General features: G+C 45.8%; 2 protein-coding genes across 4 annotated transcripts in view; one reads left to right on the top strand and one right to left on the bottom strand.

Annotated features, from left to right (window-relative positions):
• Positions 1-22,393, bottom strand: part of ZNF423 (zinc finger protein 423) — a 330,174-nt gene that overhangs the window by 98,029 nt on the left and 209,752 nt on the right. The gene's annotated exons all lie outside the window — the stretch shown is intronic.
• LOC133078460 (thioredoxin-like) lies at positions 20,068-20,568 on the top strand. Its single transcript, XM_061173508.1, has one exon. It carries the CDS (start codon positions 20,127-20,129, stop codon positions 20,436-20,438), a length of 312 nt encoding a protein of 103 aa, XP_061029491.1. The 5' UTR covers positions 20,068-20,126; the 3' UTR covers positions 20,439-20,568.

The following is a 22,393-nucleotide window of genomic DNA, read 5'->3' as shown; positions in this document are numbered from 1 at the left end:
GCATGCAGGCAAGGCCCAGACAGGCTCTTTCAGAGCTCCTTGGTGACCTCTTTCTTGTTCAGGTCCTTAAACTCCCCCTCCCAACCCTGGCCATTTTCAGAGACCCCGACAGGACGCTTCCCATCACAGTGCCCAGTGGAGGGCAGGGAGTGATGCAGGGTGGCACTCTCCTGTGTCTCCTCTTGCTTGTTTGTCTCCCAAATAAGGACTGTACAAAAGAAGGGCTCCCTGCCACCCAGGCTCCAGATGGGGGTTCCCATGGGGCAAACCCACACCTCACTGGCTGCAGAAGGAAAGTGAGAATCAAGGTCAAATCTTTATAAACCCCAAGACTAAGTGAGCTCCCAACAGCCCCGGATCCTGCCTGCATCTGAATTCTGCTAAAGCACTCCATAGCATCTTCACACCCTCCCAGCCACAGACCCCTTTAGCCCGTCTGATTTATACGGAGAGTGGCAACTCTGATATTTAGCACTCCACCGGCAGGATTCACAGATAAGAATTCTATTTAAAAAATACAATATCTATCAATATCCCTACCCAACAATAAGCTGATAAAATTTTAATTTTTGCATCTAGTCAGTTCTTAACAAGTAAATTAGGGATGACCTCAAATACTGAACTCGGTTTCACTAATCTTGAAACATCCACTGAAAATAGCACCAAACTTTCATACCACACTCGCTTCCCGGAAAATAAACATATCAATTGTCTTTTTAAACCTCTATAGTATTTTGTCAATATTTTTTTATTACAGCAGAGAATGTATAAATATTTTATTATAAACCAAAGGCCTAAAATAAACAGTTTAGTAAATAGTTATTACATTACAAGGAAAAACATCTGTGGAAACTGCTTTCCATGTAATTATTCTTGCTATTTTACATTAGCGCTCAACGTGAATTTCTTTGGCACTAATGTTTCACTTGTTCTAAATCTTCCTCCTTGTTGCTATTATTAAAATCTTAAAAAGGTGCCAAATCTTAAATGAAGAAAAAAAATGATTCACTAGAAATTATTCATATCACAGTGAGCCGCTACTAAACCTGGCAGGGGTGCAGTATTTTCGGTGAAATTAACATAAAATATACAACTGCAAATTATCCAGGAAATAGCTATGTTCTTTACAGCATGCTTTTACATTCAGAAAAAAATGTTCTCCTTCTCCATCTCTTCGTACAAAGCCACAGACAGCTCCATTCCGGCAAGTTTTAAAGGGAAAGTAATGGATTTGTCAAAGGGGTAAGGGCGTTGAGAACAGACTAACAAATAGCTCATGGGTGGATCAGCCTTAGGTAATTACCAGAGACAGTGTCAGAAACATAGAGAAGGCAAGAAAAACAGCCCGCAGCTTTCTTTCCCCTCGATTCCAGAGAATGTATTTCCTCTCACAGGCCTCAGCTCTTTCTCCTAAACACAAGAAAAACTGTAACACCGTGTAAAATGCAAATCTCGCAGTAAATATTTTATAAAATTGTTGCATACATCCCAAAAGCTATAGGTCTTAATTGAGAGCAGGCGATTTTTCTAGTCAATATATGGAAATGGAAAATGCTAATTTGTGTTTTTCTACTTATGAAAAACCCTGGAGAACAGCAAGCACAAATGCACTCACTTTAATATTATAAATATAATTTGGATCCCTTTACCATCCCCACAGCCCTGGTTTTTATCTCCCCGTGGCTGCAGCAGGAGAGATAGAGAATCACTTTCACAGCATCAGCCCGGGAAGACGGCCTCAGATGATGGCAGGGGGGTACTTCAGGCCCTGAGCTGTGTGCCCCCGCACCTACCATCTGCACCACCCACCCCCGGGAACTGACAGGCAGGGGCCCCATGCTAGGAGACGCTGCCCAGTGTTCTGTTCCCCAAGGCTGAGTGAAGGCAGGAGCTTTGGCGGTGTGGCTCCTCTCTCCCCTGCTGGCCCTTCTTGGGCCTCGAGCTCCATCTGACCACCTCAGAGCTCCTTCAGGGTAAGGAGAAACCTCTCTGAGTGCCACCCCTGGAGCTGCCATAATGAACAGCAGCAGCTGGCAAGATGGCTGGAGTGTTCCAAGTTGGGAATGCCTCTTTGCAAACACCAAAGAGAGATTAAGGCCTCTGCCAGTGATCCCCAAGAGCCGGTCCCTCCCAGCAAGGGGACCCCTGCTCCCTCATGGGCCCACAGCCTACACCTCCCATGCACATCCCGTCAGGAATGCAGGGGTTCTCCTACCTAGACCTGCACTGTCCACTACGGCAGCCGCCGGCCACATGTGGCTACTGAGCACTTGAAATGTGGCTGGTTCCCAGCGCAAAATATACACCAGATTTTGAAGGCTTACTATGAAAAAGAGAATGTAAAAAATTCTCATTAATAACTTTTTAAGTTGATTTTATGGTACAATCATACTAGTTTGGATATATTGGGTTAAATAAAAATATTTTATTCCATCTGTTTCCTTTTACCTCTTTTCAAGGCGGCTAGTAAAGATTTAAAATTGCACACGTGGCTCGCGTCTTATTTCCCCTGGACGGCCAGCTCCGGAGAAGGCTCTGGCTTGCTGTGTATAAGCCCGTGTTGTGTTCACGCGTGTCAGCGGCTCTCTTACACACTGTGTGAGCAGGAGGTCCCCAGCTTCACGATCCGAGAGCTCTACAGTCCTCAGAGTCTGGGATGCTATGATTCCATAAATCCGTATGTCCACAGTTCTAAGAAAGCACTGTGATGCTAAGAGATTCTATCACTATTCCTCCCCAGCATTTAACAAAGGCTTTACAACGACAGTCCTCTGGCCAGGGTCCTGCCCAGTCCTCAATCAAAAAGAGCTCAAGTATTTGGCAATCACAGCCCCCTTCCCCCACCCCCTCATGAGCCCAAACACAGCTCAGCCCTCCCTTCGCCACGCCCCCCAGGAGCCTCCCCAGCGACTCCTGCCCTCCCTGGCTCACTCTGCCCAGAATGCAGAACAGGTCCTATTGGGAGAGCTTGTCAATCACACACAGCATTCACCCGTGTGTTTTTCTCCCCCTGGAAACCATTCCTCAACTTCTCCTCAAATTTGTGTATTTGAAGAAAACATCCAGGAAGCAGAGGGGGGTGGTGAGAAGGGCACATTTGGAGTTAAGGGACCTGGATAAAACTCCAGGCTGTGCCCCCGCCCCAGCTGTGAGAGCTTTGGTACATTATTGAACCTCTCCTTGCCTCAGTTTCCTAACATGTCAAATAGGAAAAATACACCTTAGATAATTTGGGGGGAAAGTTGAAATAATGCACGCAAGGTGCCTGGACATAGTACACACTCCATAAATAGTAGCTCTTAATATTTTTACTATTATTATCATTTTTTCACACCAGAGCTGTCCCATGACTCAAAGTCCTTGGGTACTTGGACCATCATTCTAGGGGCAGAAGCAGGGGCAGGGAACTGGTTGCAAAGCCAGAGTGAGGCCTGTGTGGAGGAAAAAGGGCAGGGGCCTGGAAGACCTTTCCTGACCTCAGTGCTGGCAGACCCTGGCCAGTGAGCACAGACCTGGGCAGAGGTTCCACTGCACAAGAAACTCAGGGAGGGGTGCCCAACCCTCCAGAGACTCAGGCCCTGTACTCCTGGGTGTGCAGAGACACTCAGAAAGTCCAAGGGGAGGGCTGTTTGCTGAAGAAACCCACTGATTTACTTCCAAGCATTTTTGATGGTGTATCACCAGGGAAATATCCAGGGTGAGGGACGGCAATGTTAGGACTGGATGGAAATTATTTAAAATTAATGCAGCAACTGTTTGCTGTAAATGGCCACTTCTATAGGGTCCCCAAGTGTTAGGGGGACCATATGAAACTGCCATTTTCTGTAGGTCAAAAACTGGATGTTCAACCTAATAGCTTTAAAACCTGAAAGCAGGTTGACCCCTGCAGGGAATGCAAGGCTGCATTGTTTTAAGGAAGTCCCAGTTTCTGAACTCCACCCTGCACACCTTGGGCTGAAAAGAAACCCCTCCCCAAATGTGTACGCACACAGACATGCACACACATTAGCTTGTTTGCCTTTGAATTCACCTACAGATTACAAAAAAAAAAAAAAACAAGAAAGGAGGGAAGGAAGGAGGAGGGAGGAGACACAGTCCCATCAGGCCCATGCAACAGCAAACTTCCATGATCCGAAGAAAAACGCTGGGATTCACTAGGCACTCTTTAAAAATCAAGGAAGCCCTTTCCCCATACACTGTCCCCATTGCAATCAGTGGACAGAAGTGCGGGTCCAGGCAAAACCAACTAATAAGAGAAGAGACTCTGTCACTGAGTGCTCCCTTGACAGGCCAAGCACTTGACATTGGATACTTTAATCCTCTCATTTCACAAATGTGTAAATCAAGACCCAGAGAGGTTAAGGAACCTGCAAAAGGTCACACAGCAAATGGGTGGCAGAGCCAGATCTGAACCCAGATCCCAAGACCTCAGAGTCAAAGCTCATAAACAACAGGCTGGGCAGAACACTGGGCTCAGACCTGGAGCTTGGGTCCCTGTCTGGACTCATCAATCACTCTTCATGCCTCATTGCCTCCACCTGTCAGGTGGAGACCATGGTCCTGACCTCATCCTCCACACAGGAATGTGGCTAGGATGCAAAGACAAGATACATGTGACATCTGAGTTTGAAAAGTTCAAGTCCACTAATTCTTCTTATTCTCATTACTGAGACCTACTAAGTGTTGGACTCTGGTCCAGGCACTGGACAGACAGGCAAAAACGACATAGACAAGGCCCCTGGTCCACCTGGAAAGACAAACACCACACAGACAAACACATGAGTACATGAGACGATTGCATATTACAAGAAGCGCTACGAAGGAAATAAAACAGGGTGGATTAGAGTGACGAGGTTGGAGTGGGGGTCAGTCCGGAGAGGAGGTGCCACCTGGCTGTGAAGGAGGCAGTGGTGTGGAGGGCTGGAGAGGAACATTCCACAAAGAGGGCACAGAGTGTCCGAGAAGAGGAAAAAGTCGGGTGCAGCCAGAGCGGGGTGAGCAGGAGGAAGGGTAGGAGGTGAGGTCGTGAGGCGGGCAGGGCCTCGCAGGCGGGGAGGGTGGGCAGCACCCTGGAAAGCTGGCTGCATCTACTCCAACTGAACATTTCCCTGCCCATGAGCCAGTAGCTCAGGAACCTCCCGGTTATGCAAGCAAAGGCACGCGTGCGTGTGACCACAGAATACCTGTCCGCAGATACAACCCCTCTGCAGATGGCCTTAGCAGCACTACTCATAACGGCTCCCACCAGGAGCAACCCAAACACCCAGCATCAGTAGGACACACGGCAAACTGGGACATGTTCATATGGGGGCTATAACACGGCAATAAAAAGGCACAAACCCCTGATAACGCAAACAAAGATGAACCTCACCAATGTAACAGTGAGCTAGAGAAGCCAGACACAAAAACCACACAATGTAGGATTCCGTTGACACGGCGTTCAGAGGCAGGTCCAACTACCCTCAGGTGGTAGAGATCAGAGGAGCAATTGCCCTGGGGAAACTGCCGGGGGGAAGTGGGCTATTGTTGATGTGGGTTGGGTGGGCACATGTATGTCACAGAACATCACTCAATACTCAGAATGTTCGTGCCCTTGACTGTATGTAAGTGAGGCCTCACTTAAAAGGGGGCAACATGGAGGGATCTTCCCCAGATATCGAGACAGCAGAGACCCCTCCCTTGGGGTGGCTCCTGCACCGGCCCTGCGTCACGCACGCCCTCTCCACGAGGACATGATGATCTGAGGACACCCTGCAGGAAGACAGCCCAAAGCCAGACCAGCAGAACCGAGAGCCCTCAAACCAACCTCAGGTTTCTAAAGTCTGGGTCAGTCAGACAAAATTCTGGGCAACTTCTCACCTCAGTTCTCCAAGCCAAGAAGAGGTGTGATTTGGTCCCCACGGCTGTGGAGACAAGGCCAGGCCACTCCGAGGCCCAGCAGGCCACGGTGCACTGAGGCCCCCTCCCTCTCCGGGAGCAGGAAGGGAACCGGCCAACATTTATTACTCGCCGGCAGCGAGATTGACTGCAGGCCTCCTTTGCCCACACTGAGCCATTAGCTCGTAATGGCCCCGAAGGCTCCCTCAGTCACAGACCCAGGCCAGAGCTCGTGGGCTCCAACACCAAAGATACTAATGACTACCACATTGCCGAAATAAATCATCAGCACTCAGAAGGGGCTCCGGCGAGGCCAGCGGCTTCCAAACTTCATTTCACGAATTTCCCCTTAATACTCAGCTGCCTCGGCTGCGAGGCGGTCCTCGGGTGGACACATCATCAGCGAATTTCTCTGATACAGTGTTTATAAAGGAAGGATGGAAAGAAGAAAAACAGATGACTATTTATCTATACAACGCTGCAGGATTCCACATAGGTGGAAATTTGGAGACTGGAGCAAAATCCCCATTTGAGATTCCCCCAGGAGTTTGACAGTCCAGAGCTGGCAGCAGGAAGTGCCCACGGAACGCATCTGGAAAGTGTGTTCCAGGGAACACTGCACCCTGTAGACAGATGCTCCATGAAGAGGGGGCTCCGTGACTGTATGGGTACAATTTGGCATGGTGTTTGAGGACATGGAGTCTGTAGCCAGATCACTTGGGTCCTAACCCTGGCTCTGACTCCTGCTGGCTGAGTCAGAGTAGCCTTAGGCAGGCTACTTTTGCCTCTGTGCCCCTTGATTTCCCCATCTCTAAAATGAGAGAATAGAGGGGTCTCTCTACCCCAAAGTTCTGGATCCCTGCCACTGTCAGAGGCTGGCTGACATGACCTCTGGCAGGGCAGCCATGTAGGCCACAATGCGAATGGTGTTCCCTAGACTTGTGCAGTGTACAACCTGCACAACCATACCCTGAAGACCTGAGTGCTGTGGTGTTCCTGCCACTCAAAGAATCCCTCTGGGGGCTGATGTGAGAATTAAGTGGAACAGCTGATGTAAAGTGCTCAGAACAGGGCCTGGCACATAAGTAAGCGCTATAGGATAGTTTGCAATCACTATCACCACGGTAATCACCATGATGTTAACATTCTGAAAGTCCTACGGGAAAGAAATCTGGTTAACGTAGTGACATGCTCACTTACTCCATGCTCGCTTCAGTCATGCTATGGCAAGAGTGTGGTTCCTGGAAGGGCAAATTACTTGCTCAAGGTCACAAAGCACATGAGCGGAGCACAGACTGCAATCTAGACCTCCTACATCCCAGGCTGCAGCTCGTTCCCATAAAAGGCTCTCACCCCACAGCCTCCAAAGGCAGCACTCTCTACAAACATCAGTAATACAGAGGTCTGTCCAGGGAAGTTGTGAGCAGGCCTCTGAGTCGCAGGGAAAGCTCCAGGCTTCTTTCTGGGCCCTGCTGCCCCATGGGTCCATGCTCAGACCTTGGGACCTAAAGGCAACACTCAGGAACACAGAAGCAGCTGCAGAGCATCCTCCCAGCCTGCCTGCCTTCTTGGAGGAGGCAGGAGCCAGGGTCTCTTTCCTCGACACTCCTGGGGCTCTCCCCAGACCCCAAGCTGCCCTCTTCTCCTTCCTCAGCATCGTCTCCCCTGGCACTCAACCCATCTCTCTGGTTGATCTGAAGTTCTCAATCTACAAACCTTAACTTTGGTCATCAAGTCTTGTTCTACCTCTGAATCAACTCTGATTCTGGCAATGCGTCTTACACACGGTGCTCAGCTATTATTTGAGTGGGACTGAATTTCCAGGCCATAATACTATCCCAGCCTAGCCTCCCCAGGCTTCCTTCACTGGACTAGAGATGCTCAGTATTACTCCCTAGAGGCCTCAAAAATAATAGAGAGAGGGGTCAGAGTCTAGTTCATCACTGCCTCTGCCAGGAAGCCCTCCTTGACTTCTCCAGGCCACCTGTTTCAGCCTTCCTTGAACACTATTCTCTCTGACAACCAATCCCACCAGCCTGCACGTTACCTAACTGCCCTCACCCCCATCCTACTGCCAGGCCCTTGAAGGCAGGGTCTGATGAGGCCTTATTCATCTTTTCCCTCCCCTCCAGCACAGAGTACAGAGCTGGGCATTGGGAGGTTATTATCACAACGGAAGATGCCCAGAGCCTTGGCAACCCAGGCTGGGGTTGCAGGATGTGTCAAGAGGGGTGGTACAGGAGCAAGTGGGTCAGCTGGCAGGCCATGACGCCATCCTGCAGACCACGGCGAGCCCAGTGAGGCTCGGGTGGGTGCCAGTCTCAGCAGAACCTTCCACTTCACCTATCATGGGAGCAGAAACAGACCCCGGTGGCCCCACCCAAGTGCCACCCGCCCAGGAAAACAGGGGCCTAAGCAGAAGGCTCTGCAGGCTGGGTTTGGACCAAATTCCTTCTCAGCGGCCGTACATTTCCAGCATACAGGAATTGCTTCTGCCGATTCAAAACCAGGTCAGAGAAAACCGTCTCTCGTTTCCGGCAGGGGTGAGCGTTCCTCCCGGGGAAGGGCTCCGCAAAAGTCTCCAAACCGAGCACGAGAGACAAGTGGGAACCAAGCCTCATTCCCTCAGTGGCCCCGCGGCTGCCAAAATTACTGACAAACTGACCTACAAAGAGAGTTTCTATTTTATGAGCAAACCCCAAAGGTTAACAGCAGAGCCGCCAGCGGGCGATCCACACGGAGGAGCGGAAGCTTCCCCAGCAGCACCCGCGTGGAGCCTGGGCACCTCAGCTTCGTGGAGAAACGTGTCTCTGAAATGCCAAGGAGAAAGGGAGGAGCGAAGGAGGAGCTTCCAGAACCGTGGCTGGAGGGGAGAATCTGGATGTGAGGACACCAGCCCATCGCCAAGATAGCCTTTCTGTCCCAAAGCTGTGGGTCATGGCCACTGTCAAGGGCTGGCTGGAGGCACCTCCGGCAGGGCTGCCATGCAGACGGAATGGGGAAGAGTGTTCCCCAGAGTTGTGCAGTATACAACCTGCACAACCATACCCTGCAGGCCTGAGCCCTGTGGGGTGCCTGCCACTCAAAGCATCTTGCGCCTACATAGTGCTGGTTTCGTGGGCATGTGACCCGTGTAGCAGCACAGGGGCCGGAATTTAGAAGGGCCCTGCACTTGGTTTGATATCCTCCTGTTGTCATCTTGAAATTCTTCATTTTCTAACACAGGGCCCTGCATTTTCATTTTGCACAAGTTACGGAGCTGGTCCTCCCTCCATGTTTGAGAGCACCAGGGCCATGCCAACAGCGTGGACACAGAGAGAAGGACTGAGCAATCACCCAGTGGATTGATTCATCACTGAGTAACTGATAGAAAAAAGTAAGAAAATATCCAGCCTCCATCCCTCCTCATCCTCCAAGTCATCCAAATGTGGGCCCTACCTCTGAGGCTTGCCAGGAGCAGGGGCAGGGCTGGAGGAGCCCTGGTGATGGGCAAGGGCACATGGGTGCCAGAAAGCTCCAAGGCTTGTGCCCTCATGCAGGAAGAAGCTTTTGATAGCAAGGAACCCATTTGAGACTAAAGGCCCTTGGGTTTTTTCATGTTATACTGATGTCTGAGCTGCAAGAAAATCTCCTGGATTTTGGCAGAGGGTAAGTAACAAAAAGCAAGTCAAAGAATACAGCCAGGCAGGAAACAGGGCCATGTCGGCAACCCACTGACTGAGCGAGCACCTAGGTCCCTCACCACTGACCCTCAACCAAGATGTGAAGCACCAATTGCCACTGACACCTCATCAGATCTGCTGGCAACCTGGGACAGAGCGTCCGCCCCATCTAGAAGACGAGCCTGAGGTTCATCGAGGTCTGGAGAATCACCCAGAAGTGCCCACCAGCCCAGGCCTGACATACCACTCTCCTAACTCCAGTACTAGTGTGAGGTCTGAGGACACAGAGTGGCCCAGGGCAGAGTCTCTGACCTTCCCAGCGAAATCTTACACGAGACACCAACTTACACAGCAGAACAGAGCAGAGCTGCTCCCAACCCCCATGTCCCACCCTCTGGCCCCCACATCCAGGAGGCCCATGGCACGTGCTTGGAAAGCCAGGATTGCTCATATCGCAGTTTGAGAACCAGTGAACTAGTGGCCTCATTTCTAGCCTCCATCAATACCAAATACCTGTGTCACCTCAGAGGGTCCCTAAGTCTCACTCCATTTCTGCATCCATACAAGGGGCATACTGAAGCGCTCAGCTCCTTTGATCACGGTCAGCAGCCCCCTTGTCCTTCAATTTGAGATTATTCTCCCATCCTCAAGCCGCAGCAGCTATTCCCCTATGTCTGACCACCAGCACCCCATTGCTGGGTGCCAGGACCATTGCACTAACTGGTTTGAGCAAAGCAGTACCCTCTCCCCACTACTGACCCCCAACTTCCCAGATTCCTGGGAGGCTAGTACCTGGGAGGATAAAATCAGAGGATGAAAGAGCAATGGAAAATAAAACAAAACTACTCGGATGGAAGCACAGATAAGGTATTATTAGTCTCCCAAAAAAGTATTATTTTTATCTTGGATGCTGCCTGGCTCCTCTCTCCCCTTGCCAAGAGACTGGAGGGTTCCAGACCATAGTCCTGTTCCTGGGTCTGAGCCACAGTCTCCCAAAGTCCCAGCTCCAGGACTCCCGCCGGGTTGGACCCACCACCAGCAGGTGTGGTATAGACCAGAATTTCCCAAACTTCCCTGATGATACAAACCCGGGGGACGCGGGTGGAGGTGCTTGTCAACGACACAGCCTTCCAGGCCCCTCCCCTGGAAACTCTCACCAGGAGGCCAGTCTGGGGGCTCCACCTGTTGAATGAATGAGTAGGGTAATGTGCGTGGAGTGCACACTCAGTGAGTATTTAAGGGACGAGCGGAGAGACAGCACCTGGGCACGCACAGGCCTGGTTTGCGTCTGCCCCAGCTTCTGGCCATCTGTGTGACCTTGGGCCAGTGCCTGCCCCCCTCTAAGCCTCAGCTTCTGGATGAGCAAAACGGGTCAGGGGGTGGGGAAGCTTCCAGCTCTGACCTCCTCATGGCTTCTGCAGAACAGCAAGACCCTCCCAGACATTGTTCCTAACAAAGAGGGAACTCCAGCTCACCTTCCCAAAACAGAACTGAGCCTGCCCCACCTCCTTCCACTCCCCAGAGCAGACCATCGGGCCCATCTCTGGAGGGGGCAGGTTGGGGGGGCCAGTGCACAGACCCTCCCTCGGGAGAGCTAAGGTATCTAAAAATAAATGAAGCCTCCTGCGCAGCCCCAAGCCTGGAAGCCTGCGAGCTGGGCGAGGTGCCTTCCTGCAGACACTCACTCGTTAGTACACTGCCACTCTGAAAACGGAGTCGTTGTCAAGGGCAGCGGGGATACTGGAGGAAGGCCCCGCTGACGGGCAGTGGAAGCCAAACCTACAAGGGTCAGCTTTCAGCTCACAGCTTAAACCACGCCGCCCGGCTGTGAAACAAGGAGAGATGCGCTAATGACAACGCTTTCAGAGCTGCCTCGCGCAGAAAACAGGGGGAGCCGGGAACAGAGGCTCCAAAAGGTGTTTCCTCCACCCAGTAATGGGAGGAATAAGAGAAACACCAGCAAAAGGCTGAGCCAGCGTCACTACGAGTGCTCGATGGAAATGGGCGGGGCCGCTGAACGGGGTCTGGGCGCCACTCTGAGTGGCGACGGGAGGGAAAGGGCTGCTCTCACAGCTGACACACCCCCACTACTGTCACAGCAGTGACACAAGTGCCAGGGAAAACCAAGCAGCTATCATGCAAGTTGTAAACGGAATAAAAACGGCAAAGGCATACAAATGAGTAAACTTCCTACAGCGAAGTCCCATCATGTGGGGGTCAGCATGAGAGCAACAGAAAGGCCTCTTTCGACTCCTGCGCAGCACTGGCAACACTCACCGGCGCCACAGAAAAGGGCCACGTGGTGGGGACACAGCACAGAAGCAGGGGATGCGGTCAGGAAGAAATGAGACGGGGCCAAGAGAAGCTGGCTTCAGTAAGGAAGCCGTGCACGTCAAGCACACGGCTAGGATCCAGGAAACACTTGCTGTCGAGTGGAGAGGAAGAGAGTGAGTACGAAGTGGGGCAACAAGCAGGGCTGATAAGCAAATGTATTAACAGCCGGTGCACCAGGGTCCCCACCAACTCAATCATCCCCGGCTGTAGGCTGGTGGCCTTGATGGACCAGGAGGTCTCCTCTTGTGCTCTGGATCTAGGGAGGGGCCAAGGCTCCAAGCACAGGGGGAGGATCTATGAGCAGCAGGTTCAGGGCAGAAACCCTTTGCCAGCGGGTCAGGAGCTATTTCAGTATTTTAAGAAACAGTACAGTGGTACTGGTGCATACCATGTAAATCTCAACCAACCCTCCACCAAGTGCCCAGACACAAGTGTCCTGAGTTGGGTTAGAACAGGGTGAGGGACATGTTCCGACTATCTTTTTATTCATCCATTCATTTGCTTCGAGGAGCAATGCTCCTGCCATCCAGAGAGATAACCCAAGCCTCCAAGCAGACAAGCAGAGATTGTGCAAACTCTGCAAACGCCATTCGAACCCGAGCAGGGTCCAAACAGAAGGGTTCTACAGGGGATGAAGGCCGCCAACAGGTCACCAGGAGAAAAAGCTGAACTGCCCCAGGAGTGAGGGACAGAGCAAGATATCTGAAACCAGATTCTGATCCTGATGCTGCAGATAGAAGCCCAAAAATGTTTTACAGTGAGATGCTAAATCTTTTTTTTTTTTTGGTAAAACAGATCTTGAGGGCGCATGCTGAGATAGTGAAGCTCTTCATGCAGGCGATGCTGAGGGGTGTGTGTGTGTCTGTATGTGTGTTTGTATGTGTGTCTGTGTGTGTCTGTGTGCGTATTTTTTTTGGTAATGTTTTCATTTATTTATTTATTTTTATTTTTGGTTGTGTTGGGTCTTTGTTTCTGTGGGAGGGCTTTCTCCAGTTGCGGCGAGCGGGGGCCACTCCTCATCGCGGTGCGCGGGCCTCTCACTATCGCGGCCTCTCTTGTTGCGGAGCACAGGCTCCAGACGCGCAGGCTCAGTCGTTGTGGCTCACGGGCCTAGTTGCTCCGCGGCATGTGGGATCTTCCCAGACCAGGGCTCGAACCTGTGTCCCCTGCATTGGCAGGCAGATTCTCAACCACTGCGCCACCAGGGAAGCCCCTGTGTGCGTACTTTTTAGGAGGCTACTACCCCTTATTAGAAATCCTTCATGAAACGTCACCCAGTGAAGTGCTTTTGCAGCACCCGTACACTTGAAAGGTGCCTCCTGTGGCTCACTGCAGCCCTGTGTGTGGAGAACAGCCCACGGAATTCCAAGCACGTGGACATGGGAAGATAACTGGGCGCAGTGTGGACAGAGGACCTCACCCTCAGCATGTTCTCAGGACTCAGCGTTACCAGTAGAAACAATGATTTCTCCCAAAGCTACAGGCCCTTTACAGTGCTTGTTAACGTTTGATGGGACTCCAACCCTAATCAAGATCCTGGGGACAGACCATCAAAACTGAAGTGGCTGCTGGAAGCCAGGTTTGTGCTACAGAGTCTCTTGCATTTCTACCAGCCCCCTGAAACTTTAAAAGGAGCAGCCCATGGAATCCTCTTCCCAGAGTGAAAGGGTTGGGCAGCAGGGTTGTTTTAGTCCCTGAAATGAAGAATAATTCTGCTTCTTAATAGGTCCGTAATTAATTCACACATTCGACTGTTCGGTCCAGAAATATGTTTGTGTTGACAATTTTGCATTCGATGCTTTGAAAACAATCTGTCATGGTTTTATTTGCCTCACCGCCCCAGAAACATCACCACTTTCCAGTATCCACCCAAGTGCTACAATTCCACTACAGTTGCCTGAGACTCTGCTGGTGGCAACTAGGGAGGGGGGTCAGAATGCCCAGGTGGGAAAAGTGAGGTTTGTGCAAGAGCTATCCTCCTTCTAAGGGACAAGACAACCAGATGACCAGTCAAATCTTGCTCTGCTCCCTCCCAATTCCCATGACAGCTTCCAGCACTCGGCTGCATGGATTTGAGATCATTCTACCACCCCACATCTCCACCACTGCATCACTGCATCTCTCCCTAACCCTCAAGCACCAACACTGGCCCACATCTGCCAACTTTTGGTTCATACCATCAGTGCACCTAGGTGATATGTCAGGTAGGACCCCACCCCGGCTTTCTTCATCACCTCCTAAGGAGATAAAATCAGAGTGAGAAGGATCATTAGAGGGAAGAAAACAAAAGGCAATGCTGGACGGATGCAGAAACAAGGTATCGTTAGTATCAACTTTTACACTGGGTGCTGCTGGGCTTGATTTATGACTGCCACCAACCAGTGAGTCAAGAGTCTCACACAGCCCACTGTTCTCTCCCCTTGCAAAAGAAGAGGAGGGGAGGGAAGAAGGAGGGTCCTCGAAATGGTCCTGGCCCAGGTCTGAGCTACAAACCTCCAGTCTAAGCTCCAATTTCCCCACAAGCCCTTGGACCCAGCAACATTGCAAAAATGTCGCTGTGGAATAAAGCGATGTTTTCTAAATGTTCCCGAGACTGTTAGTTGCCTATTCAGTTTCCAGATTTCTCCCCTGGACATAATTTTCTCTATTCCTCCAGCTAAGTACAAATAAAAACCCTGGACATTATGAAAGAAACATAAGAATACTCTGAAAGGTGGAGAAAAGAAGGCAGAATAGCCAGGGACACTGGGACCCAACAAATGACATGGTAGTGAGTACCTTGGGTTTTCCTTTTGCTTCATATATCTCAGATTGGAGCTCAAGCAGTTGGCAACCAGGAAACACTGACAGATAAGATTTTAAAAGCCCCAAAAAAAGCCTGGGCTCTCTAGCCAAAGGACCAGAAAAGGTACAGCCTGGCAAGACAGAAAACTTGTAGACAATAACAGCTTGCTCCAACCAAACCCATAGAAAAGGTTTTACCTCCACCCTACCCACTCAAGCAAAGGCTGAGCAGGGCACCTAGATTTCCATGCTCTTAAGGCTGTAACAAGGCATCCAATACCCCATATCCATGGAGTGTCAAAAAAGCCTAGTAGGGAGCCAGACTTTCATACTTGCTGGGCAGTAACATGGCCCCTCCTCATGGTGTCACTAGAGACCATCTGGAGAGCCTGGACTTCCACCCCAACCCAGCAGTAGCAAGGTGCACCTACCCGTTCTCCTGGTGTCAGGGAAAGTCAGGTGGGGGACAGAAATGAGGCACTCCTCCCACTATTCAAAGAGGTATCAGTGGAGACCTAGTAGGGAGACTAACCTGGAATTCTTCCCACCTCAGTCAAAAATCATTTGTCCCACCAAGAACCTGGAAGATCTCAAATTGAATGGAAAAAGACAATCCTTACATACCAAAACTGAGATGACTGAGATGTTACAGTTATCTCTCAAGGAATTTGAAGGAGCCATCATAGACTACTCCCAACAATTATGAACATGTGTGAAACAAATGGAAAAAGAGAAAGTCTCAGCAAAGAAATAGAAGATAAAAAGAAGCACTAAATGGAAATTGTAGAAATGAAAATAAAACAAAACAAAAGTTTTAAAAAATCAATGATGGGCTCAACATCAGAAGGGAGGAGGGAAACAGAGGAAAGAATTGGCGAACTGGAAGATAGAAAAATAAAAATCACCCAATCTGAACAAAAGAAAGCAAATAGATTTTTTCAAATGAAAAGAGCCTCAGAGATTGATGAGAATTTAACATTCATGTGGTCAGAGTCCTAGAAGGAGAGGAGAAAGGGGGTGGACTTAAAAAGTACTCAAAAGAAAAAAAAGACAAAGGAAAAAATTTGAGAGCAGAGAAAGAAAAATCACACCTTACCACAGTGGAAAAATAATTCAAATGACAGCAGATTTCTCATCAAAAACCATGGAAGCCAGAAGAAAGTGGTACAATATTTTTCAAGTGCTGAAAGGAAAGAACTGGCAACACAAAATCTATATCCAGCAAAACTACCACTCAGGGATGAAGGGGAAATCAAGACATCCTCAGATGAAGAAAACTGAGACAATTTGTCACCAGAATGCCTACTGTAAAAAAAAAAAAAGAAAGAAAAAAAAAAAACGCTAAAGGAACTCCTCTAAATAGAAAAGGAAATGATACAAGAATTCTTGTAAGTAGGAAGAAAACACAGTAAACAAAATTATGGTAAATACGATAATTTCTCTACCTCTTTTGAGTTTTCTAAATTATGTTTGATGGTTGAAGCAAAAATTTACCACTATGTGATATGGTTCTAAATATTTATAGGAGAAATGTTCTAAACAATTAGATTATAAATAGGGGAGAATAATGGAAGGTAAGGTTTCTACACTTCACTTGAACTGGTAAAATGATGACACCAGAAGACTTTGGTAAGCTATGTTTATATAATGTAATGCCTAAGTAATCATTTTAAAAGTTGTACAAAAAGAAACACAGCAGGTTAACCAAAATGAAATTCTTGAAAATATTCAAGTAACCCACAGGAAGGCAGGAAGTAGAAAACAGAAATGAAAAGCAGAGAAAACTGACAGAAAACAAAATATAAAATGGCAAACTTAAGCTCTAACATATAATTAATTACATTAAATATTAATGGTCAAAATATACAAATTAAAAAGACAGAGATTGGCAGAATGAGGACAGGGAGTAGCTCGTCTACATTCTATCTACAAGAAACTCACTTAAAATATAACAATATAGTCAGGTTGAAAGTAAAAGGAATAAGATTATCCTTCAAACAATCAAATGAAAGCAGAAGGGCTATATTAATATTAGATAATGTAGGCTTCAGAGCAAAACAATAAAATAAAATACCAGAGACAGAGAGGGGCATTATACACTGATAAAGAAGTTAATCTATCAAGAAAACATAGCAATCTTAAATATGTATGAACCAAACAATACAGCTGCAAAATATGTGAAACAAAAGTTAATAAAACTGAAAGGAGAAATAGACATATTCACAATTACAGTAGAACATTTCAACACCTCTCACTCAGTGATTCATAAATCAACTAGGTGTAAAGTCAGCAAGGATACAGAAAAACTCAACAACACCATCAACCAAAAAGATCTAATTGATTTTGATGAACATGTCACCCAAAACAGCAGAATATGCATTCTTTTCAAGTGCCCAGAGAAGATATATCAATATGGACCATATCATAGGGCATAAAACAAATCTCAACAAATTTAAAAGAATTAAAGTCATACATAATAAACTCAAAATGGATTAAAGACCTAAGTGTAAGGCCAGACACTATCAAACTCTTAGAGGAAAACATAGGCAGAACACTCTATGACATAAATCACAGCAAGATCCTTTTTGACCCACCTCCTAGAGAAATGGAAATAAAAACACAAATAAACAAATGGGACCTAATGAAACTGAAAAGCTTTTGCACAGCAAAGGAAACCATAAACAAGACCAAAAGACAACCCTCAGAATGGGAGAAAATACTTGCAAATGAAGCAACTGACAAAGGATTAATCTCCAAGATTTACAAGCAGCTCATGCAGCTCAATAACAAAAAAATGAACAACCCAATCCAAAAATGGGCAGAAAACCTAAATAGACATTTCTCCAAAGAAGATATACAGATTGTCAATAGACACATGAAAGAATGCTCAACATCATTAATCATTAGAGAAATGCAAATCAAAACTACAATGAGGTATCATCTCACACCGGTCAGAATGGCCATCATCAAAAAATCTAGAAAAAATAAATGCTGGAGAGGGTGTGGAGAAAAGGGAACACTCTTGCACTGTTGGTGGGAATGTAAATTGATACAGCCACTATGGAGAACAGTATGGAGGTTCCTTAGAAAACTAAAAATAGAACTACCATACGACCCAGCAATCCCACTACTGGGCATATACCCTGAGAAAACCATAATTCAGAAAGAGTCATGTACCAAAATATTCATTGCAGCTCTGTTTACAATAGCCAGGACATGGAAGCAACCTAGGTGTCCATCATCGGATGAATGGATAAAGAAGATGTGGCACATATATACAATGGAATATTACTCAGCCATAAAAAGAAATGAAATGGAGGTGTTTGTAATGAGGTGGATGGAGTTAGAGTCTGTCATACAGAGTGAAGTAAGTCAGAAAGAGAAAAAGAAATACAGTATGCTAACACATATATATGGAATCTAAGGAAAAAAAAAAAAAAAAAGGTCATGAAGAACCTAGTGGCAAGATGGGAATAAAGACACAGACCTACTAGAGAATGGACTTGAGGATATGGGGAGGGGGAGGGGTGAGATGTGACAGGGTGAGAGAGTGTCATGGACATATATACACTACCAAATGTAAAATAGATAGCTAGTGGGAAGCAGCCGCATAGCACAGGGAGATCAGCTCAGTGCTTTGTGACCACCTAGAGGGGTGGGATAGGGAGGGTGGGAGGGAGGGAGATGCAAGAGGGAAGAGATATGGGAACATATGTATATGTATAACTGATTCACTTTGTTATAAAGCAGAAGCTAACACACCATTGTAAAGCAATTATACTTCAATAAAGATGTTTAAAAAAAAAAAAAAGTCATACATAGTGTTTCCTCCAATCACAATGGAATCAAACCATAAATTAAATACAGAAATATAACAAGAAAACCTCCAAACACTTGGAAACTAAACAAAGCACCTCTAAACAATCACAAGTCAAAGATGAAGCTCAAGGGAAATATTTTATTTTTTAAAAATGGAACTAAATAAAAATATAGTTTTTAAAAAATTTATTTTTTAAAAAATGGAACTAAATAAAAATTAAACTGACAGCATATTAAAATTTGTGGGACACAGATAAATCAATGCTAAGAGGGAAATTCATAGCAGTAACTGCATACATTAGAAAACAGGAAAGGTCTCAAATCAATAATTAAGCTTCCACCTCAAAGACCTAGAAAAATAAGAGAAAGATAAACCCAAAGAGAGCAGAAGAAAGTGAATAATAAAGATAAGAGCAGAAATCATGAAAGTTAGAACAGAAAACCAATACTGAAAATAAATTTTTAAAGTTGGCTCTTTGAAAATATCAGAAAAATTGACAAATCTTTAACAAGACTAACAAAGAAAAAAAGACAGAAAACACAAATTACCAATATCAGGAATGAACCTGAGGATATCACTACAGACCCTACAGACATCAAAAGGATAATAAGAGAATAATACTATGAAAAACCAATTCTTTGAAAAGCACAAACTATTACAACTCAGCCAACGTGAAATAGATAACCTGATATCTATTTCAAGATATAAAATAGATATCAAGAATTTGAAATCATAATTAAAAACTCCCTAAAAAGAAGTCTCCAGACCCAGATTATTTTACTGGAGAATTCTAACAAATATTTAAAGAAGGATCAACACCAATTCTACATAGTTACATAATTTCTTTCAGAAAAAAAGAAAAGGAGAACCTTCTCAATTTATTTATGAAGCTAATATTGCCCAGTACCAAAACCAGGCAGACAGGACAAAATAAAAGAAAACTACAGACCAATATCCCTCATAAATACAGAGAAAAAAAAAACTTTAACAGAACAGCAAAGAAAATTCAGCATCATATATTAAAAAAAATTATAAACTATGGTCAAGTGGAGTGTACACCAAGGATGCAAGGCTATTTCCATGTTCAAAAATCAATCAGTATAATCCACTATATTAACAGACTAAAGAAGAAAAATCACATGGTCATATAAATAGCTGCAGTTTTTAAAAAATTGACAAAATTCAACACCCACTCATGATAAAAACTCTTAGGAAAACAGAAATAGAGGAGAAGTTCCTTAACTTGATAAAGAGTATCTATAAAAAACCTACACCTGTTATTATATATGATCGTAAAAGACTGATGCTTTGCCCCTAAGTTCATAAACAAGTCAAGGATGTCCACTCTCACCACTCTTACTCAACATAATGCTGGAAGTTCTAACCAGAGCAAAAAGCAAGAAGAAGGAAACAAAAGGCACACAGATAGGAAAAGAATAAATAAAACTGTTCCTGTTCACAGATGACATGATTGTCTACGTAGAAGATCCCATGGAATCTACCCAAAAAAACTCGTACAATTGAGTTGAGCAAAGTTAAGGGGTACAAAATCAACATTCAAAAACCAACTGTGCAAGCTTCGTCCGGCGCCTTGGATCCACTTCCGTATATTCCAGTGTAAGGTCGCTAGTCAGACCCCAGCAGCCAAGATGGTGAAGCAGATTGAGAGCAAGTATGCTTTTCAGGAAGCCTTGAACAGTGCAGGAGAGAAACTCATAGTAGTCGACTTCTCAGCCACGTGGTGTGGGCCTTGCAAAATGATCAAGCCTTTCTTTCATTCTCTCTCTGAAAAGTATTCCAACGTAGTGTTCCTTGAAGTAGATGTGGATGACTGTCAGGATGTTGCTTCAGAGTGTGAAGACAAATGCATGCCAACCTTCCAGTTTTTTAAAAAGGGACAGAAGGTGGGTGAATTTTCTGGAGCTAATAAGAAAAAACTTAAGCCACCATTAATGAATTAATCTAATCATGTTTTCTGAAGACATGACCAGCCTTTGGCTGTTTAAAACTTGTAATTTTTTTTATTTACAAAAAGGAAAGATGATCAAGTAAGAAGACTATATACCTAACTGCCATCTGATAAGTGACAATAAAATATTAACTGTACCCCTTTTTTAAAAAAAAAAAAAACCAACTGTAGGGCTTCCCTGGTGGCACAGTGGTTAAGAATCTGCCTGCCAATGCAGGGGACATGGGTTCGAGCCCTGGTCCAGGAAGATCCCACATGTCACGGAACAACTAAGCCTGTGCGCCACAACTACTGAGCCCATGCTCTAGAGCCCGCGAACCACAACTACTGAGCCTGCCTGCTGCAACTGCTGAAGCCTGAGCACCTAGAGCCTGTGCTTCACAACAAGAGAAGCCACCACAATGAGAAGCCCACGCATCACAACAAAGAGTAGCCCCCGCTTACCACAACTAGAGAAAGCCCGTGTGCAACAACAAAGACCCAACACAGCCAAAAATAAATAAATAAATAAATAAAATTTATTTTTAAAAACCCAACTGTATTCCTATATAACAGCAATGAACAAGTGAAGATTGAAATTAAAAATACAATATCTTTTATAATCACTCAAAAATTGAAATATTTAGATGTAAAACTATCAAAACATGTACAAGACTACAAAACAAAACTGCAAAACAATAATGAAAGAAATAAAGGAAGATCCAAATAAATTGAGAGATATACCATGTTCATGGATTGGAAAGCTCAACATGGTAAAGATATCAGTTCTCCCCAAATCAAGATACGGGTTTACACAGTTCCTATTAAAATTACAACAAGAATTTCTGTATATGTAGATAAAATTATTCTATAATTTATATGAAAAGGCAAAGGACCTAGGATAGTTAAAACAATTTTGAAAAAGAACAATAAAAAAGGAGGATTCAGTCTGATTTCAAGACTTAAACAGCTATAGCAATTAAGACTGTGTCATATTGGCAGAGGAATAGACACATAGATCAATGCAACCCAGAAACAGATCCTCACAAATATGCCCAACTGATAATTAACAGCTCAATGGAAGAATTATAGTCTTTTCAAAAAATGGTTCAGGAGGGGCTTCCCTGGTGGCGCAGTGGTTGAGAATCTGCCTGCCAATGCAGGGGACACGGGTTCAAGCCCTGGTCTGGGAAGATCCCACACGCCACGGAGCAACTGGGCCCGTGAGCCACAATTACTGAGCCTGCGCGTCTGGAGCCTGTGCTCCGCAACAAGAGAGGCCGCGATAATGAGAAGCCCACGCACCGCAATGAAGAGTGGCCCCCGCTTCTTGCCACAACCAGAGAAAGCCCTCGCACAGAAACGAAGACCCAACACAGCCATAAATAAATTAATTAATTTAAAAAAAAATTGTTCAGGAGCAATTGGACATGGGGGTGGGTGGTACTCAACCCAAATTTATATAAATATTAACTCAAAATGGATCATGGACTTAAATGTGAAATGTAAAATTATAAAACTTTTTTGAAAAAAATAGGAAAAAATCTTTGGGATTTAGGGTTAGGCATAGAGTTCTTAAACTGGGAACCAAAGACATGGAGCCATAAAGGAAAAAATGATAATTTGGACTTCATCAAAATTTAAAACTTTTACTCTACAAAACACCCAGTTAAGAAGATGAAAAGAAAAGCTGCAGACCAAGAGGAAACCTTTGCAAACCACATATCTGACAAAGGACTAGTATCTAGAATATACAAAGAACTCCAAAAGTCAACCACAAAAAAGTAAACAATCCAATTAGAAAATAGGCAAAAGATATAAAAAAGCTTTTCATCAAAAAGGATAAACAGATGGCAAATAAGCCCATGAAAAAATGTTCAACATCATTAGCCATTAGGGAAATACACATTAAAACCACAATAAGATATCACCACCTACCTATCAGATTGGTTAAAATAAAAAACAGTG

This window comes from Eubalaena glacialis, chromosome 18 (genome assembly GCF_028564815.1).
Source record: "Eubalaena glacialis isolate mEubGla1 chromosome 18, mEubGla1.1.hap2.+ XY, whole genome shotgun sequence".
Taxonomy (NCBI): Eukaryota; Metazoa; Chordata; class Mammalia; order Artiodactyla; family Balaenidae; genus Eubalaena; species Eubalaena glacialis.
Note: the sequence above shows the minus strand (reverse complement) of the source record. Positions and strands in the feature narration are given on the sequence as shown.

Excerpts from the sequence above, each read along its gene's own strand:
- LOC133078460 (XM_061173508.1), top strand. The coding sequence starts at position 20,127 with ATGGTGAAGCAGATTGAGAGCAAGTATGCTTTTCAGGAAGCCTTGAAC.